Source organism: Uloborus diversus, chromosome 6 (assembly GCF_026930045.1).
Source record: "Uloborus diversus isolate 005 chromosome 6, Udiv.v.3.1, whole genome shotgun sequence".
NCBI classification, from domain to species: Eukaryota; Metazoa; Arthropoda; class Arachnida; order Araneae; family Uloboridae; genus Uloborus; species Uloborus diversus.
This window is the reverse complement of record NC_072736.1, coordinates 59429722-59456325: the sequence shown is the minus strand read 5'-3', so window position 1 is coordinate 59456325 and position 26604 is coordinate 59429722. Positions and strand designations below refer to the sequence as shown.

Genomic DNA, 26604 nt, shown 5'->3' with positions numbered 1-26604 from the left:
AGGACGTGGAAAGGAGATTGGCGACCGCGGAAAGCAGCTCTGCACAGTTTGGCGCTCCCACATCGGTTGCTCGACCGCCCATTAAACTTGCCACATTTGATGGGAAAACTTCGTGGCAGGTTTACAAAACTCAGTTCATGATAGTGGCGGAAGCGAACGGATGGGACTCTGCTACCAAGGCCTGCCATCTTGCAGCATCCCTGAGAGGTGACGCAGCGGACATTCTTCAGACCCTTCCGGACAGCCAGCGCCTGGATTTCGCTGCCCTCACATCTGCGTTGGAGCTTCGCTTCGGTGAGAAATGCCAGAAAGAGTTCAGCCGACTCCAGTTGAAGTCCCGTTTCCAGAAAACCGGGGAAACCCTGCAAGAGCTAGCGGCGGACGTCGAGAGACTGTCTCATCTTGCTTTTTGCGACTGTCCTGCGGATGTTCGGGACAACCTGGCACTCAACTACTTCATCGACGGAGTTCGGAATCCTGAGATCCAGAAGGCCCTCCGGATGGCGAATGTAAACGACTTGAAATCCGCTTTGATGTATGCGATGAGATACGAGGCCGCCCAAGAAGCAACCCGTGTGGATCGCCATCTAATCCGGACTCAGGAAGCTGATGAGTCTGATTCCAGGTCGTCCCACCTCGCTGAACTTGAGAGACAACTCGGTGACTTGACAAGACATTTGAGCAGCATAACAGCCCAAAAGAAACAAGAGCAGAAGTGCTGGAAATGCGGTAGTGAAGGACACCTGCGAAGGAGTTGTCCGGCTCGCCAAATTACGCGAGGGAAGGAAATCAACACCACTAAAGCTCTGCAGATTTCCTCTTCTAGTAGTGGCAGTGATGGACTTTTCATTTACGCACATGTAAATGGGAACCCCTGCAGACTGATTGTTGACACTGGAGCCAATGTTACGATCATTAGAACAGATGTGGCTCGTCAATTTGGACTTAACATTCTGTGGACGCCGCCCTGCGTTACCCTCCAAACTGTGACAGGTGACAAGATCGAGATTGAAGGTAAAGTGAACTTAGAAATTGTGTTTGGAAATGCCATTTACCATCATACCGCATTCGTTGCTGCTATCATAGACCCCTTCATTCTCGGATTGGACTTTTTAAAGAAGTATGACTTCAACCTCGACTTCAAGACTAACGAGCTGCACTCGACGAGAGAAGACATAGCAGTCTTTCCCGCAGAAAGTGATGTAAAATCCGCTCATCAAATAATTGCCCAAACAGATTTATCAATTCCCTCAAGGTCAGAATCATTAATACCCGGCTCCATTGAAGAAAGCAATAGTTTTAGATTTGGACTCATTGAATACCCCAACTTAAGCAATAACCCAAAAGGAGTGCTGGTGGCATCTACGCTTGTGGACCTTTCCAAGGATGTAATTCCTGTGAGAGTCGCCAACGTGAGTGAAAGGCCAAGGAATATCCGGAAAGGCGAAGTGTTAGCAACTTGTACTCCCGTAAACTGCATCATTAGAAGAATCAATTCCCCCGAGACTGTGTCTTCTGAGTCCTTGACATCGAAGTTAATTGGGAGTGCACCCTTATCGAAGGATCAAAGAACTGCTGCGGAACGATTGGTGGACGACTTCAAGCATCTGTTTTCATCTACATCGGAGGATGTGGGCCGGACGAATTTAACGCAGCATAGGATCTACACTGGAGAACACCCCCCTATTAAACAGCATCCAAGACGACTACCGTTCGCCAAGAAGGAAGAGGTTGAGACCCTCCTGAAAGAGATGAAGGAGAATGATGTAATCGAACCTTCATCCAGTCCTTGGGCCTCTCCCATCGTCTTGGTCCGAAAGAAAGATGGCTCCACCAGATTTTGTGTCGATTACCGACGACTGAATGAAATCACCAAGAAAGACAGTTACCCTCTTCCACGGATAGACGACACCTTAGACACTCTTTCCGGACACAAGTGGTTTTCGACCCTGGACTTGAAGAGCGGCTACTGGCAGGTTGAGATACACCCTGATGACCGAGAGAAGACAGCGTTTACAACTGGACAAGGCTTATGGCAGTTTAAAGTGATGCCCTTCGGCCTCTGCAATGCACCAGCTACGTTCGAGCGTCTTATGGAGACAGTGTTAAGAGGACTTTCCTACGAATCCTGTCTGGTCTACTTAGACGATATCATCATCGTGGGACGCAGCTTCGAAGAACATCTGGCAAAACTTAGGAAGGTGCTGCAAAAGCTTAAGGAAGCCAATCTGAAGTTAAGCCCGTCCAAATGTAATTTGTTCCGCCGGGAAGTGAACTACCTTGGTCACATCATCTCTTCTGAGGGTGTACAAACCGATCCAGAGAAGGTATCTGCGGTCAGGAGTTGGAGTCGTCCCGAAAACATCCATCAGTTGCGAAGTTTCCTGGGGCTCTGCACGTACTACAGGAAGTTTGTGAAGGGTTTTTCCAACATTGCACGACCTTTGCATAAGCTGACGGAGAGCAAGCAAAAGTTTGAATGGTCAAAAGAATGCGAAGATGCATTTCTACGACTGAAGGAGGCTTTAACATCAACGCCTATCCTCGCCTATCCTCAGCCTGAAAAATCCTTCATCCTGGATACTGATGCGAGCAACGAGGGAATTGGAGCTGTTTTATCCCAAGAAATTGACGGAAATGAACATGTCATCGCTTACTGGAGCAAATGCTTATCAAAGTCGGAGCGAAATTACTGCGTCACCAGAAAGGAGTTACTGGCCATAGTGAAAGCTGTAGAACACTTCCATCATTACCTCTACGGCCGAAAATTTCTGCTTCGGACAGATCATGCCTCGTTAACTTGGCTTCTGAACTTCAAGAATCCAGAAGGCCAGATAGCCAGATGGATACAGCGGCTCCAGGAATATGACATGGAGATCAAGCATCGAAAAGGGTTATCTCACGGGAATGCTGACGCTTTATCAAGGAGACCCTGTCCTGAGAACTGCCACTATTGTTCCCGAATCGAGAAACAGTATGGAACGACTAGCCCTACCGCCTATCAGGTGACAGTGACTCCAACATCATCAGAACCTGATCCATGGAGTGATGACCAAGTTCGAAAAGATCAACTTGAAGACCCCGACATAAAACCAATTTTAGAGTTCATGGAAAGTGACAGTCGACGCCCTAGCTGGCAGGACGTTTCCATCTTCAGTCCTGCAACAAAAAGATACTGGGCTTTATGGAACTCACTCCATTTACGGAACGGCGTGCTACACCGGAAATGGGAATCTGACGACGGCAAGGCATCTAGGTGGCAGTTACTACTTCCTCGATCCAGGATTTCAGATGTTCTGAAAGAAATACATAGTAGTGCGACTGGAGGACATTTTGGTGTCTTGAAAACTCTCAATAAAGTTCGGGAGCGCTTCTTCTGGAGCAAGGCGAAGGATGACGTGGAGAAGTGGTGCCATTCTTGTGACGCCTGTGCTGCTCGTAAAGGACCGAAGAAGAGAAGCAGAGGGAAGCTACATCTGTACAACGTTGGAGCTCCTTTCGAACGAATTGGGATCGACATCCTGGGTCCTCTACCAAGAACTGCTGATGGGAACAAATACATTCTTGTTTCCATCGACTACTTCACCAAATGGCCGGAAGCATATCCCATTCCAGATCAAGAGGCTACTACCGTAGCAGAGACTCTAGTCCAACATTGGATCTCGAGATACGGAACACCTTTGCAGATTCATTCCGATCAAGGGAGGAATTTCATCTCTGCTGTGTTTAAGGGCCTATGTCAAATTTTCGGAATTGAGAAAACTAGGACAACACCACTACACCCACAATCGGACGGCATGGTGGAGAGATTTAACCGCACAATCCTGAATAATCTCTCACTTATGGTATCCAGAAATCAACAGGATTGGGACAAGAAGCTACCTTTGTTCCTGCTGGCCTACCGCAGTGCTGTCCACGAGACTACCGGATTTGCCCCATCTCAGATGCTCTTCGGACGAGAGCTTCGGCTACCTTGTGATCTCGTCTTCGGTCGTCCTCCGGATGCGCCTGCATCGCCTGAGGAGTACATCCAGGATCTCCAGGCCCGGTTGGAAGACGTTCATAACTTCGCACGAGAGCGAATCAACATCGCGGCGGAGAAGATGAAGACCCGATACGACACAAGGTCTACTGGACATGAATTCAATGAAGGCGACAAGGTTTGGTTATGGAATCCCATCCGACGGAAAGGTCTTTCACCCAAATTGCAGTCGCATTGGGATGGACCCTACAAAGTCGTTAACCGACTGAATGACGTCGTAGTGAGGATCCAAAAATCACCTAATGCAAAACCTAGGGTTGTACATTATGATCGGTTAGCCCCATACTATGGCCATAGTTCATGAGTATTACGTAAACAACCATGGTTGATAACATGAAAGTTGTAGATAATTTTTGCTTTTAATGTTTAGTAATATTTCTTGTTATTATTGTGTTTTCTGTATCTGTTAGTTATTAATTAATGTGTATATTTGTAAACTTGTGATAGAAGTTTGGCACCCTTTCTGGGGATTGTACTGCCCGGGACGTGCAGTCCTTAGGAAGGGGGCAATGTTACAAATCCTGTAAATAGTAAATATTGTAGGAACGTAACCTGTAAATAGTTTCCCGTAATGAATATACAACCCCTTTTTCATTCGGCTAAAGTATACGACCCCTATTTTCTTTCTTTTCATTGATAACGGTCAACGCATTTCGAGAAGCGTGTGGAATATTTGAGAAAATTCTTTTCGGTGTATTTAAGCCGTTAGCGATGGATAAACAGTTAGTTTGGATTGATATTTCGAGCTGAGGGCATTTTGCTCTGTTTATAGCGAGGCATTTCGCTGTGTTGTTTTCGTATTTGGAAGTAAATACGTGTGTAAACGTTGAGTTTACGGTGTTGTGTGATAATTGCTTAATTGCTGATGAATAATTTAGCAGTGGTTGACGATCTTTCCTGTACATAGTGTAAATAAATTTCCTGTGCTTTTATCAAGAACTGTGTCTTCATTTCAAGAAAGTGGAAGTCGCACCGAATCCGTTACAATATATATCCCGAGTAGCATTAACTCATCGGCCGATCATCGGCCGTTCATCGAAATCCGATCAAACTTTGATCGGCCGATGATCGGATTCCGATTTCATCGGAAATTGCTCCAATATGTCTCATCGGCAATAGTAGAATCCGATCATCGGAATCCGATGAATTTTGCTCCCTATACCGATGAGATTTGGAGCAATATACGAGCAGTGCTGTTTCGAGGCGATGAATTTTGGATGGAAATACGATGAGATTTGGAGCAATATACGAGCAGTGCTGTTCCGAGGCAATGAATTTAGGATGCAAATACGATGAGAAGTAATAACAACCGCAATATAGGGACAAGCAGGAGGAAAAAAAATTAACGGTGGGAAGATGGGTCCGCCATCTTGGATGATCACGTGACCCTTCCGCCATCTTTAAAACTTTCAGAAGGGGTATTTTCGGATGACGTCATGGGACAATTATTTAATATATTTTAATTTCTTTTAATAACTTGTTTATTTATTTTCTAACTTAACAACTTTTGATGAGCGTGATTCATGAGCTCAATCTAAGTCGCTTTAGCCGGGAATCGAACCCTAGACCCCTGGAATACGAGATTCATATGCTAACCACTAGACAAGGAATGCTCTTTCCAAGGAGGAAAATAATTTGTTAAATGGAAAATCATTTGTGGCGCCATCTATCGGGGGGCAAGGCCATGACAGATTTCTGAACGGAAAGTGAGAATTTTTTTCAGTGAATATACTTGTGACGCCAGCTAGTGAAGAGTCGGAGTTGATCATTTTGCCCGCAAACCGAGTCGGGGTCGGTAATTTTGGGAGTCAAATTGAACGGAGTGGAATTGTTTTGGAGATAGAGAGAAATCATTCAAGAGTCGGAGTCTCATTTTGTTCGCAATTCCAGTGAGGTAATCGGGGTTGGAATCGTGGAGTTAAAGTTGAATTGATTTTGCAGCAAATCGGAGTAAATCCTTCCAAAATCCAGGAGTCGGATTCGGAGTCAAAGTCTCAGTCATTTTTCCTCCGATTCTCAACCCTGAATGTTGATCCGTATAGCCTTACGTTTGATCAATAGTCGGATATTCGAATAATAAAACTTATCCTATTTTAACAGTTGGGAGATTTCCAAAAATTTTAGATTGGGAAAATTTTTATCGGAAAATTTAAACGACCTACTTTTTTTAAGATGAAATGTAACTCGGCAAATTTTCATCGGAAAATCTGATCGTTACGATTTCGTTTTTCGATGAAATTTCGCTCGGCAAATTTTCATCGGAAAATTTGATCGTTACGATCTCTTTTTCCGATGAAATGCAGCTAGGCAAATTTTCATCGGAAAATTTGATCGTTACGATCTCTTTTTCCGATGAAATGCAGCTAGGCAAATTTTCATCGGAAAATTTGATCGTTACGATCTCTTTTTCCGATGAAATGCAGCTCGGCAAATTTTCATCGGGAAATTTGATCGTAAGGATATAGTTTTCCGATAAAAAACAGCTCATCGAAAACCGTTCTCGGATTCTGATCGCAACGATATCAGCATGCATTACGCGATGAGTTTAGGAGGAGCCGATGATCGACCGAGCAAAATCCGATGAGTTGATGCTACCTGGGTATATATATATATATATATATATACATATATATCTAGTATATATGTATATTTCTTGTTCTATTTATATAGATTTCAGTTTTTTATCCTCAAACTTCAGCATTGCTATCATTTTAAGTTCAAGTCTCACCCATGTGTTCTAAGATGTTGTATACTTGTTGTCTATTCCAGCTTTATGTAAAAACGACTCATGAAATTATTTTATATTTCGCAGAAAATCCCCTGGCGTGTGACTCTAACATGAAATGGATACAGCAAGCAGAAGATCGGCCAAATGTATATGGCGAGTGTCATGAGCCCGCAGATGTGAAAGGGATGGAGATCGCCGATTGGCTCAAACTGGCTTATAACTTGTAAGAGACCATCTGTCACAATGAAATCTGAATTACATAAGAATAATTCACTTTGTAGCATTATGTTCCCAGATTCTATGACATTTGAGTTTTTTAGATGTATAATAAATTGTGTCATTTTTTTAAAAAAATTACTATTGTTATTATTATTATTATTATTATTATTATTATTATTATTATTATTATTATTATTATTATTATTATTATTATTATTTATTATTATTATTATTGTGTGTGTGTGTGCTTTTCTTAAGTTTTTATTGTTCAGATTTTAAAATTTGATAACGTGAATACGAACTTAATTTTTGGTGAACTGTTATTCGTAACTGTGTTGGATTGTTTTCCAATTGTCAAAACATAAATAAATAAATAAAAATTAATAAATAAGTAAATAAAATAAAAATAATTGGGGGAAAAAAACAGAAATTTAACTTTAATGTAGACAGGTTCAGGTATTTTTGTATAAAATGCTTATTATTGTGTGCTTACCTTTGTTTCAATGCAAATGCTAATTCCTCGCTAGTTAAAAACACAAAAAAATTACGAATTACAAAATTTGCAAAAAAAAGTAGTAGTCCTATACTACTCTTTAAAGCTTTCTCAATATACACATATCTCTCCCCTTTGATTTTCATCTTTAGAACTCAAAATCGTAACTTACTCTTAATAAAAAATACTGACAGTGAGCCAGAATATTTGTCAGATGCAAGTACAGTCTGACCACCGATGCGATGGAAAGGCTAGTATCCGGTTTACCGCAGAAATGGACGCACCAATTAGTTTTAAGGGATGCTAGCTTTCGCAGATATGGTTTTTTTTTTTTTTTTTTTGAGGGGAGGGGGCTTTATTCAGGAAGATATTAATCCATATAAAAGGCAGCCAAGAACAGGAAAAGTAAGTACGATAAAGAATTGAACATCTAACAAAAGCAGCAATTTAAAATCAAAAAGTAATTTGTAAAGTAGAGGATTTCACAATTGTTGCAGAGTTAAAGAGAGAGGGGTCCATGGCAGATCGAACAGACCAATAAAGCTCTCCGAGTAATTTTTGTTTTTGATCAGCTGGATAAAGTGTAGAGCAGGAGAGGAGAAATATCCAGTCGAGGGGCCGCCTCCCGCGAGACACGTGGGAATCAAGGATATCACGGACGCGAGTAATATTATCATCCTATACTATGCGTTCGCCTCTTAAATAAGAAGAGTCACATTGAACCACGCGCATCAAAATTTTTTACCTTTCCCCCTCATTCAGATAAACTCGTCTTTGCTGGACGTTTGCCAATTCCATCTCATCGGTGGTCAGAGTGTATTACAGTAAAAACCCGTTTACCCGAATTAAATTTTAAACCTTTTTTTAAAATTTCGTATACATAGATTTTTTGAAATTATAGTAGACGAATGCAACATATAAATATTCACTTTGTGTTTAGAACAATTATTGAGAAAGCACATCGTCGCCTCAAAGCAACAGTAAGTTATCTAACTCCAGAAATAACACTTATCTTACTGTTGCTCTGAGCCGACGATATGTGTGACGGTGCTTCATTCATACGCATTGCAAGTACTTGAAACAAAAGACAGTCTACCAGTTTTTTGTCAAAAAATTAGTGAAAAAATAGTGAAATTAATGACTCGTAAACAACTCTATGCAACTTTGTTACAATTCGTGTTTTTTGTCGCAATGAACGAAAAGTTTGCTCATTAAAGGACTTGATTTGCTCGTTATTCTTACTATCCTGATTTTTGATTAACCGGATTGCTTTGGTCCCAGTACGCATAAATGAGGTTGTACTGTATAATGAATGGCTTCAAAGAGTTCGGACTTTACTAACTTTCTACTTATCAACTTTCAAAATGTTTGGAGGGGCATTCTTTATGTCCATAGTTATTTTTGCATCGTAGGGAGATTTCGGAAAATATGAATGAGCAAAATTTAAATTGTTTAAACCACATTATCACCACGTAAGCCTTTATCTAAAAATAAAGTTATAAAATATCACATAAAAACACTAGAAAATCGCCCGTCAAGGTATGACGGGTGAAAATTGCTTCCAAATTTGAACGAAGCAATTATTGCCTGTTTGGTGATATTTTGATAGTTAAAATTTTAACCCTAACGCCAGTGGATTAACCCTAAACTCCAGTAAATGACGTTCATTGTTGACCACTTTTTCGTTTCTTCATTATTCTAAAACAACAGTCTTACCAGTTAAACAGTTAAGTGACCGGTTCCAGTTCAGCCTCGTCACAATAAAGCCTTTCCCTGCATGTCAAACGTTACCAAAAAATGTTATCAAAGTATCATGCCGTGGCACGAGTTTCATTGTTGATGACGTCATGAGCGTTACTCGATCATTGGTTATTATATAGCTCGTTTGGATAAAGAGCGCTACAATACGAAATTTTTAATTTTCTTTTTTTTTTTTTTTTTTTTTTTCTTTTTTTTTTTTAGCTTAAAGGTTTTTGAAGGACGTTATCTTTTTGGAAACGAATGACAGATTTTTTTTTCTTATATTAACCACTGGAGAGCAAACTTATGTTTCTTAATGCAAATTGTCTGAGGAGTTCAACTTCAAACGCTTCGGTAAAATTTCGTTTCTTCGTATTGTGGCACTCTTCTTCCACCTGAGCGATATATATGAGCATGGGCGCCCATATGCAAAATTGTAAGGGGGGGGGGGGAGCTCAGATATTTTAAACATGATTTAGCAGGATATTTTCCCCATGGAAGCAGCTTTCAGGACAGATTAGAGTCATTAAAATTTGACATTTTTAATAACTTATTCATTAATGGCTGGAGAAGAAATGTTTTTACATTTTTGCAAAGAAAAAAGTATAAAAAGCAAGGAAGTTCTAATTCCTAAGGGGGGCTCCAGCCCCCCTTGTCCCCTTATATGAGCACCCATGTGTATGAGGATATCATACAAGTTATTTCAAACTGCTAGGTGTTATATTTTAGTAAAGTTCACAACCTATAAGATCTATGGGTTTGTCAATGATGGGATACTGGGATGAAAAAAAAAACCTTTTTCAATTTATTTCCGGAATGTCCTAATAAATCAGGAACTGTTCACGAAAGCATTCTATGACTGTATAATAGGGTGAAACGAAAAAAACAAAGTTTCTGTTTTCGAATCGTAATAGTGCGGAAAAGTTGCGATTGGTGAAGACTTATAAAACAAAACAAAAATTTTTAAAATCGGATAATATCTTCCGATCCCGCAACGAGCCTGAATATTTGAAAAAATGGAAAACTTCGTGTTTTCTTAGTGATTTTTCAAAAATTTTGCTTTAATGTTTCTTTTTAAGGCTCTAAGACGGAAAAGTTACGATTGGTAAAGCCTTCAGAAATAAAAAAAAAATTGAAATCGAATAATACCTACCAATCCAGAAACAAGCCTAAAAAATCGAAAAAAATGAGAATTTCAGGTTTTTTTTCCGAATTTTTAACATTTTTGGTTCAATGTACTTTTTCAGGCTACAGAACGGAGAAGTTACGTTTAGTGAAGACTTCAAAACAAAACAAAAAAAAAAAAAATATCTTTTTGAAATAAAACAATATTTTCCGATCGCGCAACGAACCTACATGTTTGAAAAAATGTAAATTTTAAGCCCTTTTTCAGCTTTTTTTTTTTTATTTTAGTTTAACGATCCTCATAAGTTCGGTATGAAATATCAATGGAAGAACGTTTGTTTATAAAACAAATGTGATATTTTAGTATTAGCCTGCCTGTGAAATTGTCCACATGGCCCTTCAATCCCGCGAGACTTATATTTTTTTATGCCGCTCAGTACAGTGTATTATGCATCAAATACGTCCCATTAGCGCCTCACGATCTTGAATTTATGAGCGTTTTAGTTGACTTGTGTCTATAGGTATCTTACTTAAATGAATAAAGTAGTCGTGCTGCCATCAGTATTTCTCAATGTTTCTAATGAGCGTGTGAAGTCGATTTGCTCTGCTGAACGTGTTTCAAATATGAATCCATCTTTAAAGAAAAGAATTACGAGAAAGTCCTTTGAGTGCCCTATATTTGGCCACCCGAGAGATTTGCCAACAAATAAGCTTCCTACTTATGAAAATGTACTTCAAAGTTGCTTTTAAGAGAGATTTGAGTTAGCTAGAAAAGTCAATAACACGAAAGTGAGTTTTTCCATTGTTAAGGACATAGTGGCGCAAAAAATTAAATGTAATCTTTCAAATGAAGAACAACCAAGTTCAGTAAGTTACCGCCCTTTTGGCTTCCTTAAGAGGTTTTCCACCTCCAGCTCAGTTAGTCCTATGCCGGGCTGATGAGTGCTATTAACATGGGCGGATTTATGGGGGGGCAGAGGGGGGCAATGCCCCCCCCAGTTTTGGGAGGACATTATGTAGTAACAACACATCTTCCAAAAATTAAAAAAAAAAACCATTATTTTTTCGGTTTTGAATAGTTTAGAAGAGCATGGGTGGATTTATAAGGGGGGGAGGCAAAGGGGGCAATGCCCCCCACTTTTGGGAGGAGTTTATATAGTAACAACTTATCTTCCAAAATCTTATAACAAAAAAAAATCATGATTTTTTTTTCTTTTTTGAACAGTTCAATTAAAATGAAGAGAATAGCGAATGTCCTTTTCTGAAGGGAGAAAAGAAAAAGAAAAAACCTAACATTAAATACAAATAGTACAGCTGTCACTGGGGTACAGAAAATTGGTCTAAATTCACTATTTTCGACTGAAAACCATTTGGGCAAGTATATGAATGAAAATATAGGCTAAACGAGCTATGCATTCAGCTGCAACACTTATAATAATTGACGTTTTTGACCCTCCCTCCCCCCTCCTCAATTTGCGCTAACAGAACGATCTACTCGTTACGATTTGTTTTCTCTCTTTTCTGAATGTTTATTTTCAATTTGCGTGATTCCAAAAACTAGATGTTATAGGTTGTTACAGACGAAAGATTTTGAAGAACCTTCTGGATTCACACGTTCAAATGAATTTGGCTGATTTGAAATGTATGCTGTTGCAAAAAAAGTACATAGCTAAAAGGTCTTTGTACAGCAAAATACTATCAAATGTAACAGTTAACACTGTAACACAACTCTTGTAAAGTCGCATTATTACCTGATGAAATGTTTTAATAACTGTGTTTTCTTTATTTTTTAAAGGAAAAAATTTGTATATATGAAACTAATAGTTAGAACTGTACTTCATGCGTTTGGTAAATTTTCGGCTTGTCTTTTTTTTTCTTGAGAAAAAAAGTAAATACTATCGCAAACTGAATAAACTTCAGTTATCTGAACGTTCTGATTAATTGAATCTTTTTACTTAGAGGGAAAGTACCATTTTCCTTAATTTCTAAATACTGTTTAAAAATTAAGATAAGTCATAATCATCTAAGTCTAAATGAGACAGTTATTGTCATTATTGAAATCTGAGTAATTCAGTCATTAAAAGTTTTGGAAAAATTTGCTGAAATTTGATAAAAACCAATAAAAACCTTACACAGATTGGTAACATCGAAAAAATCCTTTAACTGTAAAAACCAACGCATTTTCGTTTCAATTACGAAAAATCAAACAAAAATCTGCAGGTAAGAGTGAATTACATGCAGGGCCGGATTTGCCTATAAGATAAACAAGTTATAACTTAGGGCCCCTGCTTTGAAGTGGACCCCTAACTCCCAAAAAATTGTGATTCGTTCCTTAAAAAAATGGAAAGTGCTTGAAAAACTAATTTCAAGTTCTTGAAAACCTTGAATGTTTGGAAACGTGTGGCTACAAACCTTATATTTTAAAATTTCTAACAAATTGTTGGGGGAAGAATGCCAAAATGTGTCAAATTCAGCTCCTTGCTACATCCTGCATCAAAAATGTAAAAATCATGGTTCTCGTGTTTGTAACATATTACTTGAAATAAATTTTTGTGACTCACATGCTTCATATCTTGCTATTGATTTAATCCCGAATGCAGAATTTTGGAAATTCTTCTGTATTGATTGCTTTTATTTTACTTTTACTGCATATTGTTAATCTGTTTAGCACGGGAAAAAAATGATACATTACCCCTATTCCTTTTCGTTTTCTGTACTACTTATAATTAAAAAAAAAGTTTTGATGAGAAATTAAAAAAAATTAATTTTTTCTTTTAAATTTAAAATAGCCATTTCTTACAAAGAACAATACTGTACAACTGTATAATCTACTACTCAATTTCAGAGACTGGAAAGTGCAAATTATTAATAGGTTCTAAAATCCCTGAAAAGAATTGGCGCAGTATAGCCTACCAGGGCTCTTGAGCCAAAAACCCAATCTAACCAGCCAAATCTTGAAAATAATTAGACAAGTCTTTGAAACTCCTAAGCAAAGTGTGCTTCAATTTTATTTCTTATCAAGTGTATAAATTAAGAATTGTTCAAATGGGTAGTATGTTACTTTCTTGACACCTATTCTCTAAATCTCATTTCTTTTAAAATATTAATTTGCTTCACAAAGCACTTTTAAAGCATAAAACTTTAAAAAAATATATTTGCCTATTATTTCCAATTAACCCTTATATAGACCGGGATCTGAAGGGGGTTGAGCATGCATGGAAAGGCTGACGCAATATTATTTCTGATTATTGTTACAGGCACGATGGTGATTATGAAACCACATGTCGTCGCCCCCCTGGGTGGTCGACAACCCCGGGGGAGGGGGGAAAGCAGTGGGGGAGCCGTTTGCTAAATCACTTATAAGTCGCGAACTATTTGAGATAAAACACTGAAAAAAGTGGTAATCGACGCAACAGAACAAGGGCTTCATAAAAGCTAAATATGATTATGGACCTATCTTTGTTGGTTTCTGAGTAAAATTCCATCTTTTGCAAACAAGCAAATTTTTTGAATAAAATGCGCAAAACAAACTTTTTTTGACCAAAATAAATTCCAAATCAAAATTGTTTGATTTTTTTTTTCAAATAAAGTCCTAAATATCATTATTTAGTTTGTTGAAACTTTTAAGTACTGTTAACGCGTTGAAAATCAAAATGACAGTAGCAAGCTCGAACACGATTTGCAGTATAGTTCCGGATCTGAAGGGGGGTTTTGAGCATGCATGGAGACCTGACGCAAAATTATTTCTGATTAATGTCACATGCATTATGGTGATTATGAAACCACATGTCTATGCCCCCCTGGGTGGTCGACAACCCAGGGGGAGGGGGGGAAGCAGTGAGGGGAGCCGTTTGCTAAAACCCTCATAACTCACGAACTATTTGAAATAAAACACTGAAAATAGTGGCAATCGACGCAACTAAACAAGGGTTTCATAAAAGCTAAATATGACTATGATCATATCTTTGTTAGTTTCTGAGTAAAATTCTATTTTTCACAAACAAGCAAACATTTTGAATAAAATACGCATTTTTTTTCGAATTATCAAAATTAATTAACTGTTTAGGTAACCAATAAAATCTGAAATAACATTATCCAGTTTGTTTAAAATTACTTAATTATTATCAAAGCGCTGAAAAGTGAAATAAAAGCAAGCTCAAAAAGCGTTTGAGGTATTCACAAAGAAAAAAAAAGTTTCCGGGATTTACCTTGAAGACTCGACATAAACCAAAGAAAATTTTGTGGCTCTCCTGTTTTGGAGGTTTTATTTCTTAATATTATCAAAACAATGTCCCAGTTAAGTAATTACTTAATTATATAACCTTTAACGCATTATAGCTGCTTAGTATGGGTCAAAATGGCACTTTTTAAAAAATTAAAACATGCAAGTTTGCATGTACGAAGTAATTATGGAAAGGATAAACTATCGGGATAACCCTTTTTCCAGATTTTACACCTGAGTTATGAAACATAGTGAGCGAGGCTATTGCCACATAAGCAGCATCAAAATTTCAGTGGAACGTTAAAGAAAATGTGAATAGTCTCTTATCCAGAGAAGTCCTGCAATGGCAATGTCTTCAATAGCAATTGCAAAGCATCAAACGAAAACCAAAAAAAAAAAAAAACATTTAACCTGGGAAACGTTAGCTCAAAAGTGATGTTAGTGCATCTAAAAATCATTCCCATACAATTAGCCCAATGCTAGGTTTTAGGTTCATCAGAATGGTTCACTGAAGCAAAGCGAGAGGTCCGATTTCGTGAATGTAATTGAAAATGATACTTCTTACAGCAAAACTCTAGAAGAATCACCCTATTTTTTAAGTTATCGATGGAATGACACTGGTCCATAATGTCCCAAACACTACTTTCAAATGCAGCAAAGATTTTGCAGGTCTCCAAATAAAAAATAATAAAATTTTCTCTCTAAGAGTCAAACTACACGAGTGGACCTTAAACACGATCGGTACTTCTCACTGTCGTTTTCATAACTTGAAAACCAGAAGTTCAGGAAAGTCTCCTTCGCTTATAAAAAAATCACTACGTACCAAACCAGTGGTTTCGTGTCATAGCCATTCCTGAAAATAAAAAGAACTTTTAAAAGTACATTTCAGAGTATGTAATATGTAAAATATCCGTTCCTGCATCCAATCAGCTTCTGGTGTCTGGTAACTCTGAAAACGAAAATGAATATTATTTAAAATCTGAGAGTCAAGTAATAAATTTCTCTGAAATGCTCGAGTCCAACCAGGACGAAGCATGCAACAGAATCTATCTTCCTGTATACGATTCAGTGCAGAATAGGGGAAAAAGTAACTAATAGTTTATAGATCAGAAACTAATGAATTCTTATTGGCAATCTTTGTTAAAGGACAGAGGTTGCCATTTCATGTGCTAGTTTTGTGGAAAGGAAAAGAGCTGTAGGATGGCATCTATCTTCAGGAGCACTTTCGGAAAAAAATATCTAAAATTTTACAAGCTTTTGATGCATTTTCCGACTGCGATTAGAAGCTGTATTATAAAAAAATTGTCAAGAAAATAGGTATTTCTTCCGAATGCAACCATTACTCACACAATAATTTCTTGTCATTTCCATCAGAAATAAATGTAATATCAGCTCTCTACCATGCTCCTGCAATTTTTTCCAACATGTGCCAAGAAGTATTGCTCAACTGTACTATTGAATCAATTCCCCTGTACCTTAGCAGTGCCTTTAGATGTAACCAAATTTGGGTTTCACTTGAATGAAAATAAAACAATAAAGCCCCATACCTTATGATGCAGCCAGTGTTACCAGGGAGTTGAATTCCAACCTGTGCAGGAAAGAACTATAAATAATCTTGTAAATGTTTTATTAATAATTCATCTTGCTGTAAATATTGTGCTATTAAGGTTAAAGCGAAAACCCGTAAACTATAAAATACTCGGAAGAGAACGATTCAACAGAACAATTACAAGTCAACAAAAAAGAAAAAAAAGGAGTATGATCCAGCTTTCAGAATTTCTGATATATTAATGCTTTATGTATGCATATTGATATTCTGCAATTATTTTTTAATACGCATCATTTTACTAATTTTATTTAATTAGTTTTTTTAGAACTCTAGTGTATAATTTTATATTTATATTCGTTTTCATAAAAGCTCAAAGATGCTTCTCATTTTTTATATTTATTTAGAACATATTATTTCTTGTTGGGTAAATAATAAAAAACAATACCCGCAATATTCTTTTGTGCAAATTGAAAATATAAATTAATAGAAATAAATAAAAATTAAATTTGAATTGATACTACTGTAGGCCTGGTTCCCTAGTTCCTCTCAAATTTAAAGCAGTATATAACAAAATTAAAGCCATAATTGAATACTTTGCAATTAGAATAAGTTTATAAACTGAAGAATGAATAGTTTGTCATAAGGATAATAAAACTATTATTTTCTCCTTAGCATGCTGCCGTTTTATTCAATGTGTTAATTTAGGCAGTGCTTGCATTTTCTATTTCGCTTTTTAACGCTCACGTTGGTAATAATTAAGTAGTTTTAAACAAACTGAATGATGAAGTTCCAGATTTTATTGATTCCCTAAACCGTTAAATAATTAAAAAAAAAAAAAAAAACTTATCTTTGGCAAAAAAAAAGCTTTTCATATTTTATTCAAAATTTTTGCATGACTGCTAAAAAAGGAATTTTACTTATAAACCAACAAAGATAGAACTATATAAACATATGTAGGATTTTCAAGCCCTTTTTATGTTGCATCTTTTGCCACATTTTTAGTGCTTTACCTCCTACAGTTCGCGAGTTATGAGTGTTTTAGTAAACGGCGTCCCCCTACTGCTTTCCCCCTCCCCCGGGGATGTCGATCGCCGAGGGGGGGGGGGACGACATGCGTTTTCTTAATCATTATAGCGCCTTTAACAATAATCAAAAATAATTTTGCGTCAGGTCTTCCATGCATGCTCAAAACCCCCCTTCAGATCTTGAACTAGACTACGAATAGTGTGCGAACTTGCTACTGTCATTTTGTTTTTCAACGCGTTAACAGTACTTAAATAGTTTTAACAAACTGAATAATGATATTTAGGACTTTATTTGAAAAAAAAATCAAACAATTTTGATTTGGAATTTATTTTGGTCAAAAAAAGATTGTTTTGCGCATTTTATTCAAAAAATTTGCTTGTTTGCAAAAAATGGAATTTTACTCAGAAACCAACAAAGATAGGTCCATAATCATATTTAGCTTTTATGAAGCCCTTGTTCTGTTGCGTCGATTACCACTTTTTTCAGTGTTTTATCTCAAATAGTTCGCGATTTATAAGTGATTTAGCAAACGGCTCCCCCACTGCTTTCCCCCTCCCCCGGGGTTGTCGACCACCCAGGGGGGCGACGACATGTGGTTTCATAATCACCATCGTGCCTGTAACAATAATCAGAAATAATATTGCGTCAGCCTTTCCATGTATGCTCAGCCCCCTTCAGATCCTGGACTAATAAGACATGAAAAAAGGCAGAATTTCATATCCATTTTATATAATTTTCTCCGGGGGAGTAACCCCCGGGCCCCCTAAAATTAGAGATATTCTATATCCCGCTTAAAAGAGAGCCCTGCGTCACTTTCTTAATACCAGCTCTTTTAAGGTCAATTCAAACTAGTATGTTGTGGCCATCACGAAACTTTCTTCTATAGTTTTCTTTTTTTTTTTCTGATCCCTCCCCATGCTTGACGAGGAAGCAATATTCCCAACAAAAACAAAATGACACATGCAAAAACTTGACGACTATCCCAATGTCTGAATTATTGCAAAAGCAAAGCAAAGAGCGAAAATTGAAAGTTATTTTAAAAGCCTTGCTTGAATTAATTACAAATATTTTATTTGTTAAAAAACATAAGATGGCAACAGTTAAAAATTTTAAATCATTGAGATAATATTTCCTATCATTTCCATACAATTAAAATCACGAGAAATACGCAGACGACAATCTATTAGGATTTATCTTTCTTATTGTTGCATTAATAAAAATATTTTTATTCGCAAAAAAAAAAAAAATCAACACCTCTTGGAGCGATCGGCGTCAAAATAGAACCAAAGCCTGTTTACATATGGATTCACATATATTCCAAATTTCAACCAGAACGTAGCATTACTTCTTGAGATAGGGTACTCAAAATGGAAAAAAAGAACGGGTGGTTGCGCTATCCCCTTTTTAGCTGTTGACACAAAAATAAAATCAGTTCTTATACCCACTAAGGGTTACTTGCCGATAAATTTTTCTTTCATTCCGTTCGTTATTTCTTGAGATACAGCAGTCACAATTGACGACAAAAAACGTTCTATAGCTCAACCCCCGTTTGAGTTATTGACACCAAAATTGAATCAGCACCTGTTCCTGTTAATACCAACATATGGACCAAATTTTGTTTGATTCCGCCAGTTACTTCCTGAGGAATAGCAAGCACGCGTAACTCGAAAAACGTCCCATTGCTCCACCCCCCTTGGAGGAATTCGCGCCAAAAACTAATGGGCACAAGTTCACATAGGGGCACATATGTGTACTAAATTTCGTTCGATTTCATGCGGTAGTTTTTGTTGTAGAGCGGCCACAAAAAACTGGTCACACACAGACGTGACACACATACATACACACACACACACATACATACATACATACACACACACACACACAGACAGACAGACATTTTCCAAAAACGGTCGAAATGGACTCAGCACACCTCAAAACGTTCGAATCCGTCAAAATTCGAAATTCGAAAATTTGCACGAATCCAATACTTTCTTCTATATATTAGATATAGAAGAAAGTAAAAAGACAGCATGATTACACACAGTAATGAAAATGACACGTAAAAAAGTAAAGAATGGCCTTATGCATCACAGAAAACAGACAGAAACGTGGGAGAGGGGGGGGGGGCAATTCAAAATGTTGCTCAAAAAAAAAAAAAAAACCTGCCCCCCCCCCAGGAACTCAGTCCTAAATCCGCCTATGGCTATTAAGCACGAAACTGCAGTCCTCGGCTGGAATTGACTGAGCTGGCGGTGTATTTCATGAACAACCAAGTTGTTCAGTCAAGAAAGAAACTGATAATGATTACAAGTCAACCGACCCAGAGAAGAAAACCCGGTGACAGATGAAGATTAAGCTGAAAACTACGGCACTAAGTAGCGATCGTTACGGCGTATCTGATCGTGCAACTGCTGCCATAGCAATTCAGTGTGCTTCAAGACGTTGGCTTAGTGACTGAAACAGATACTTCCAAAGTTGTTGATAGACAAAAAATTAGGAGAGAAAAGAGCCAAAATAGAAAAGATCTGAAAAGTGGCATTAAACAAGACTCCGTTCGGGGTATTTATTTTGACAGAAGAAAAGATGATACTTTATATATAGATACGATTGAATCAAAGCAATTTCGGCGAACAGTGAAAGAAGAGCATTATTCTATTATCAAAGAACATGATTCCGTTTATATTGGCCACGTGTCTCCAAACTCTGGATCAGCCAAAGACATAGTGAATAGCATTGTTTCATATCTAAATGAACAAAGAATTTCACTGGATGATTTAGCCATCGTAGGTTGCGATGGTACTAAAATCAATTCTGGGTGGAAAAGTGGCGCGATTCGTCAATTTGAAAATTATATTGGACGACCATTGCAATGGGCTATTTGTTTATTATATTTCATTGAGTTGCCTTTTCGCCAGCTTTTTCGGTATTTGGATGGTGGAACAACTGGCCCAAATTCGTTTTCTGGACTATTAGGAGAACAACTCAGAGGCTTCGAAAAACTGCCAGTAATAGATTTTCAAGCAATTGACTGTATAATTCCAGATGTAAACTGAAAGTGCTTGAGCAAGCATCAAAGATATCTTTTAGATATATCTCAGGCAATAAAGGGTGGCAGTTGCCCAATTGATTTGTCAAATCGTGACCCCGGCTCACTCTCACATTCCAGATGGCTCACTTGTGCAAATAGAGTCCTTAGACTGTACGTAAGTGTATCGATCCCGTCAGGTAAGTTAAAAGACATAGCGACTTTCATTTTGAGATGTTACATGCCGGTGTGGTTTGAAATAAAGAACCGCAAAAATTTCACAGACGGTGCCATTCATGTTTACAGAACAATTCAAACCTGTCGATACTTACCTGACAATCTAAAACAAGTTGTTTACCCTATCATTGAAAGAAAAACTTTCTTTGCGAATCCCGAAAACTTATTAATGGCAATGGTATTTGATGAAAGGAGGCACATAAGAGAACTAGCGTTTAAAAAAGTCTTAAAAGCCAGGGAGTCTGTTTCTAAAAGCAAAAGCATTAGAAACTTTGTCATTTCATCTCTAAATTTCGAAGCAGAAGATTACACAGAGATTATTAATTGGAACACGACAAAGCTATCTTCTCCACCTTTTCTTCGAAAAGTTCCTAACAAAGACATTGAAAATCTTATTGCAACAGGCACTATACCCGACTGGGATATAAAACTATTCCCCTGCCATACGCAAGCTGTCAAAAGATGTGTGAAGTTAGTGACGGAGGCTTCACTCAAAGTGTGTGGATTTAAATCAAGAGATGGCTACATAAAAGCAACATTGAAATCCAGATCAACTATGCCCGAATTTTCCAAAAAAATCTGATTAAAAATTAGCTTCAACAAGAAACACTTAAAACAATAAAACTTGTATTCTGGATTGTAAATTTGGTAAATATTTTATAACTTTCTATTATTTGAAAATGTTTCATTGTTGTAAAGAATGGCAGTTTTGCATGTTTAGAAGATACCTTAAAAGTCAAGAAATAAATTAATGTTTATGTGTAATATAAGGTTTTTTAAAAGGCTTTTCCCTGTAACACCGGGGAAAAAAACAAGAACAATTTTATTTTTAATCACTAAGAAAAGATGAAATTCTCCCTTTTTTTACTTTTCATGCTTGTTCCTGGATCAGAAGGTATTATTTGATTTCAATATGTTTTTTTTTTTAATTTCTGAAGGCTTCAGCAATCGTAATTTTTCCGTCTTAGAGTATTAAAAAGAAACTTTGGAGCAAAGTTTTTAAAAAATCGCTAAAAACACATGAAATTTTCCATTTTTTCAAATTTTTAGGCTCGTTGCGGGATCGGAAGATATTATCCGATTTTAAAAATTTTTGTTTTGTTTTGTAAGTCATCACCAATCGCAACTTTTCTGCACTATTACAATTCGAAAATAAAAACTTTATTTTTTTCGTTCCACCCTACTGTATAAGAGATATTCTTAAAACGAGCCGAAGAAAAGAGCAACATTCACAAGCGTAATAATTCCAAAGTAATGAAGAAGTTTTTAAAACGAAACTTCCAGAATGTCCGATGCTAATCAGAAACTCTCTACGAAATCATTCTATGCAAGGGCGCCTATATGCAAAATCTTGAGAGGGAGTGCCAGATATTTTCCCCATAAAAACCGATTTCAGTACAGATTAGAGTTATTAAAATTTGAAATTTTTAATAACTTATTCATTAATTGCTGGAGAAATTTCTTTTTACATTTTTTTCGAAGAAAAAAAAAATACTAAAAGTAAGGAAGTTCTAAGGCGCTTTTGATTTTATGACTCTATGAGAGGTATTCTAAAAACGAGCCGAAGAAAAAAAGCAGCATTCGCAAGTGTATTACTAAGCAATGAAGTTTTAAAAAACGAAACTTCTAGAACGTTCTACACAAATCGAAACAAATCGCAGAGACTTTAAAATGAACTAATAGCATTTTACAAAATTCTAGGGCAGGCTTCGCCTCCCCTGGCTATGACCCTGTTCTGACGATGTTGCACAATTCGCAATTTTAATTTTATTGGAAGCGACTTGACGAAGCGAATTGATTCTCTCCTGGGAACCCATTGGTGTGTTACTCTAAAATGGAATGGATGAAGCGAGTGAAATTCGGAAGCAATATTATGGCCGCATACCATGAGCTCAAAGGTGTGTCGGGTATCTTTTTGAGCAATATTTGGCAATATCAGCAATATTTGCAGAGGTATCTTGGTAAAACTGTTCCCCGTGCTTATCGCTCAGGATTCCACAGTTTTTAGGCAAAATATCTTGGAGGAAGTGGAGTTTCAGAGACATGTATTGCATCCATGATCACAGAACTTCTGTAGGAGCTTTTTGACCAATTGAATGGGAGACGGGAAAAACGTTGTATGTTGGTTTTGAGCATTTTTTCTTTTCAGCACAAAAATTATGAATATAGTCCAGAGAATGAATCACGTGTGCTTTTAGTTCGTTTACACTGTCAGAGAATGCACAAGTTGGCATTGGCTTTGCAAATAAAGTGTTCAAAACTTATAGAAGGACGTTGTATGTTGCAAACCTGCTTCGGGGTAGTTGCAATAGGAAATTAGTAGGTAATTAAATGGGAAAACGTAGTGTGTTGCTCTCCGTGGCCTGTTTTGTATATTGCATTTAGCAGATTCGTCTTTTGGCTGCTATGCAAAGTTATTGTTTTCAACACACGCAACCTTTTCCCCGTCCCCCCCCTCTCAACTGGTTTTAGTTCACCTTTAGTCCCTTTAGGGGGTTTAGTTACCCCCTAAAACCTTCTCCGCTGCTTAGAAATACTTGAAACACACCATTTAAGGTTTCAAAAAGGTGCTTTTCTCTTTCCCTCCAATTTTTTTTAAATCAAAAGCAGTATCTTTATAATGCGCGTATTTGAAGTGTTTTTAAGAGTTCTCTCTTTAACCATTCGGTCAGTATATCTCTGGGAATTTCCCTCTTCCATATTAGAAAACTATCTTTGCTCATAGCTTTCATACTGTAAAAAAATTCCGAAACGTCACTGATTATTTCCGCGTAACGTGTCGGGATTTCACGGGGTTTCATCTATGTCATTATATCAAGTATCTTTGCAAAAAAGTTTCCTGAATTGCTAGAAGTTGCACAAATGCTGAATTTCAATATTGTGAAAAATATTTTTAGCTACTGGTTTAAAGATTAACTGAGCGTGTTTAATAAGTATATCGGCTTTAATTCGATTACGGCCCGTCCAGATCGACTATGCTCCCAATGAGAGCGAATAAGTCTCGGGATAGCTGCAATTTTTGCGAGGCAAGAATTGCAGGACAGGGATATACTAGGTTTATACTTGCACTCCTGCCTTAGTTTAGTTGTTGCTTCTGGAGCGTTCGCAGTAAATCAGGAAGGTTCTAATCAATTACATTAAACCTACCTAATTCCCTTTGAAGGTTCTAGACCCGAGGAGATTTCTAAATTTAAGAAGGTTACTGCCTTTTAGCGGAAAACGTTCCTTGTTTTTGCAAGAAATGCTGCTGGCAGAAATTGGGTACATTACCAGCCCGTTATTTTCCAGGAACGTTTCTGAATCATTTTTAGTGCACGAAGTTCTTCCTTATTCCCAGCAGAATGAGCATGAGTGGCAGCAGAAATGGGTGGATCTACTAGAGGCTCATTTTGGGCATTTCTCTACCCGAAATGTAAACTTCTTTAAGTCTATTTGTGTTTTATGTAGTGAGATTTTCCATCACAACGAGGGGTCGAAGTTTAAAAGACGGTCAGTTCCATAAAGGTGCTTCTATCTGCCTGGAAAAAAAGCACATTAGGCAGATTTTAATTTCTCCAGTTGGCTAATTATCTTGAAAAATAGCCAATCTTAACTTTGTATGGTGATTTTCGTGTTCAGCGAGACAAAATATTTCGGAAATAACTATTTTTGAGCCGGATGTATTTTGTGTGGGTATTGTAATTAGTTTATTCCAATTTTAAGTTGCATGTTTGTATAAATCCTCAAAGATGATGACGAAAAAATACTCGCAAACTACTGTTATGTGTCGATAGAAAGTCGATCGACACATAATAACTGCTTTTAAATGATTTCATGCTAAAATGTAGGGGAGCTCTCAATTGGAAACTCACTGTTAATCACTGTAATTGTCGAACAATACTTTTATTAAAATGTTCCTCAAATTTTTAAAGAAATATAAATATGATTTGCACATATATATATACAGACAGAAGGGAAAGAATTAGTGCATTGGGAAAGTGACATGTGTGTGTTTTATCACAAACGATAGGATGGTCTGAAAATTTGCATCTGCTCGTTCGTCCTTCCGAGATTGTTTGTCGTCTCGACAGAAGCATGAAGCAGAAGCTGTAAGGTAAGTTAGTGCCGTTAATCCTTTTATTTTAGTTCAGCTCAATTGGGATTAATTTCTTAAATGAGAAAACACTTTTGGCAGGCATAGTATTATAATATGTGTTCATTAAGCCTTCGTCGTTCCGTTCAGTATCTTGAGAAACGGAACTAGCAATTCATGAACAATATTATCAGAAGCGTTGCGAGCAAATTCATGATCAATAGTTTCTGAAACGGTGCGAGCAAGTTTATGAACAATATCAGAAACATTGCCAGCGGGGCTTAATTTACATGAAAGCTCACGGGCGCTGCTACTCTTCCTTTCAGGTCTATGTAATTTTTTACATATTAGACGGAATGCAGGCTTATATTCTTATGAAAACCAATTCTGAAGACCATATAGCTTCTGTACTTCTTTCGTTAGAAATTAAGTCCAGATTGCCTTCATTTTCAAACCATCATCTTCATTTTTTACATAATAAATATCATATTCATCATCGGAGTGTGGTGTCCTGGTATGTGTATTTAGATATGCTTAGTGAACAGAGGTAGAATCACATTAAAATATTAAGCAGAGAAGACAATGCCAGAACTACATGCAGTATACCTACTGAGTCTGAGAATGACTTCCAGAATCTTCAGCTTACATCCTTGTCATGGACTCATCAGTCTGGTATAGTTAATAAACGAGCTGGAACTTATTCTCCGGCACTTACATTTTTATTTTGTTCTAATCGTGACGTGTAGTTTAATTAATTCTTCCTAGCAGACGATTTCACTTTTCTAGAACCAAATAAGATTGCGAAGCAATCTTCGGGAATTGGTGAGAATCAGCAAGCAGGGGCGCAGGTACCTTGTATTGTAAAAATTAATAATTCATTGTGTCTGTATTGAAACTTCAAATGTTCAGAATCATCTACTGGTATTATGAAATGTGCTTCTACGTTGTTTAACATATATTTTAAAAGTTTAAAATTAAAAAAAAATTATATGTTTGAAAATAAATCAAAATCGGGAAAAGTATAAGAGATTGGCGGAGCAATTCCAAACGTTTGGCCAGCAAAATATTTGATGCCCCAACCCGCATCTTAAGAGTAACACAAAAATATCAACCGAAACAGCTCCTTTCAGATCGCTTGTCATGTGAACCATTTTTTCTTTTTTGTGCCCAGCATGAACGTGCCATCGCAGATCGCCTTCTTTTTCCTTTGTCTCCTGGTGCTGTCCGGAGCCTCATGTCCGGAGGAGGAGGACTTGTACCCTTGCGAATGTGAGGAAGAGGAAGACGGAGTGGTTCTCAATTGCTTCGGGGATGCCATCACACCAGCGGACGTCCAGAGGGCTCTCGATCTGATGCGAGGGGTGCGCATGGAGGCTGTGGAACTGTATGATATCCCCGATATGGGAACACTGAGGGTAAACTCATTGTTTGATTTTGGAAAATATATCTTTCCGATGAGCTTAAGCCTGTTTTAATTACGAAAATTGCTTGCATCAGTGTGCAGGGACGTAACTAGAGGGGGGGCAGACGGGGCTCGCGCCCCGGGCGCCAGATTTCAGAGGCGCAAAACTGACTAAATAAATACATGAATATATATTTTTACCCAAGGAAAAAGTTAAAAAAAGAAACAACTTAGTAGAAATTTAAAAAAAAAAAAAAAAACCCTCAGGACAGGCACAAGCTGACAGAATGAAAAAGATAGACGGAAAGCAGGTAGGCGCAGTAAATGGCATAAATGCATTTTCTTGTGACCAGTTCTTGTTACATCTCAGCTAAGAATCACCCAAAAACAGCGGAAATGCTTAAATCTGCTTCATCCACAGTAAAATCATAATAAAACTGTCAACGTGATGTCCCTTACTACATAAGAACGAGAACTAGTCTACCCTACTGGCCTCAGGTAAAATTGTTTTACAGCTTTCCCTCGGGCGTAGCCCCTTTTTAGAAACTGGAGCGAGTTTCCACTCCCACAATCTTGATCCTATTTAGAATAATTCGCTAAAGCGTTTCTCTGTGGTACGAGCTCTCGTACTACATATTTCTCTGATAATTTTGCCTTTTTCATTTTATTATTCCACGGTATTTTTTTTCACCTTGTTTAATTTTAATTCAATTAAAAAATATAT

The 26604-nt window shown here is 37.4% G+C and overlaps 1 protein-coding gene across 1 annotated transcript in view; it reads left to right on the top strand.

Moving 5' to 3' along the window:
- The window catches only part of LOC129224608 (protein artichoke-like), an 89963-nt gene that overhangs the window by 29915 nt on the left and 33444 nt on the right, over positions 1-26604 (top strand). The window contains exon 2 of the mRNA XM_054859093.1: positions 25650-25893. Coding sequence (XP_054715068.1) covers positions 25651-25893 — 243 coding nt within the window. The 5' untranslated portion in view covers position 25650. The remainder of the gene's footprint in view (positions 1-25649; positions 25894-26604) is intronic.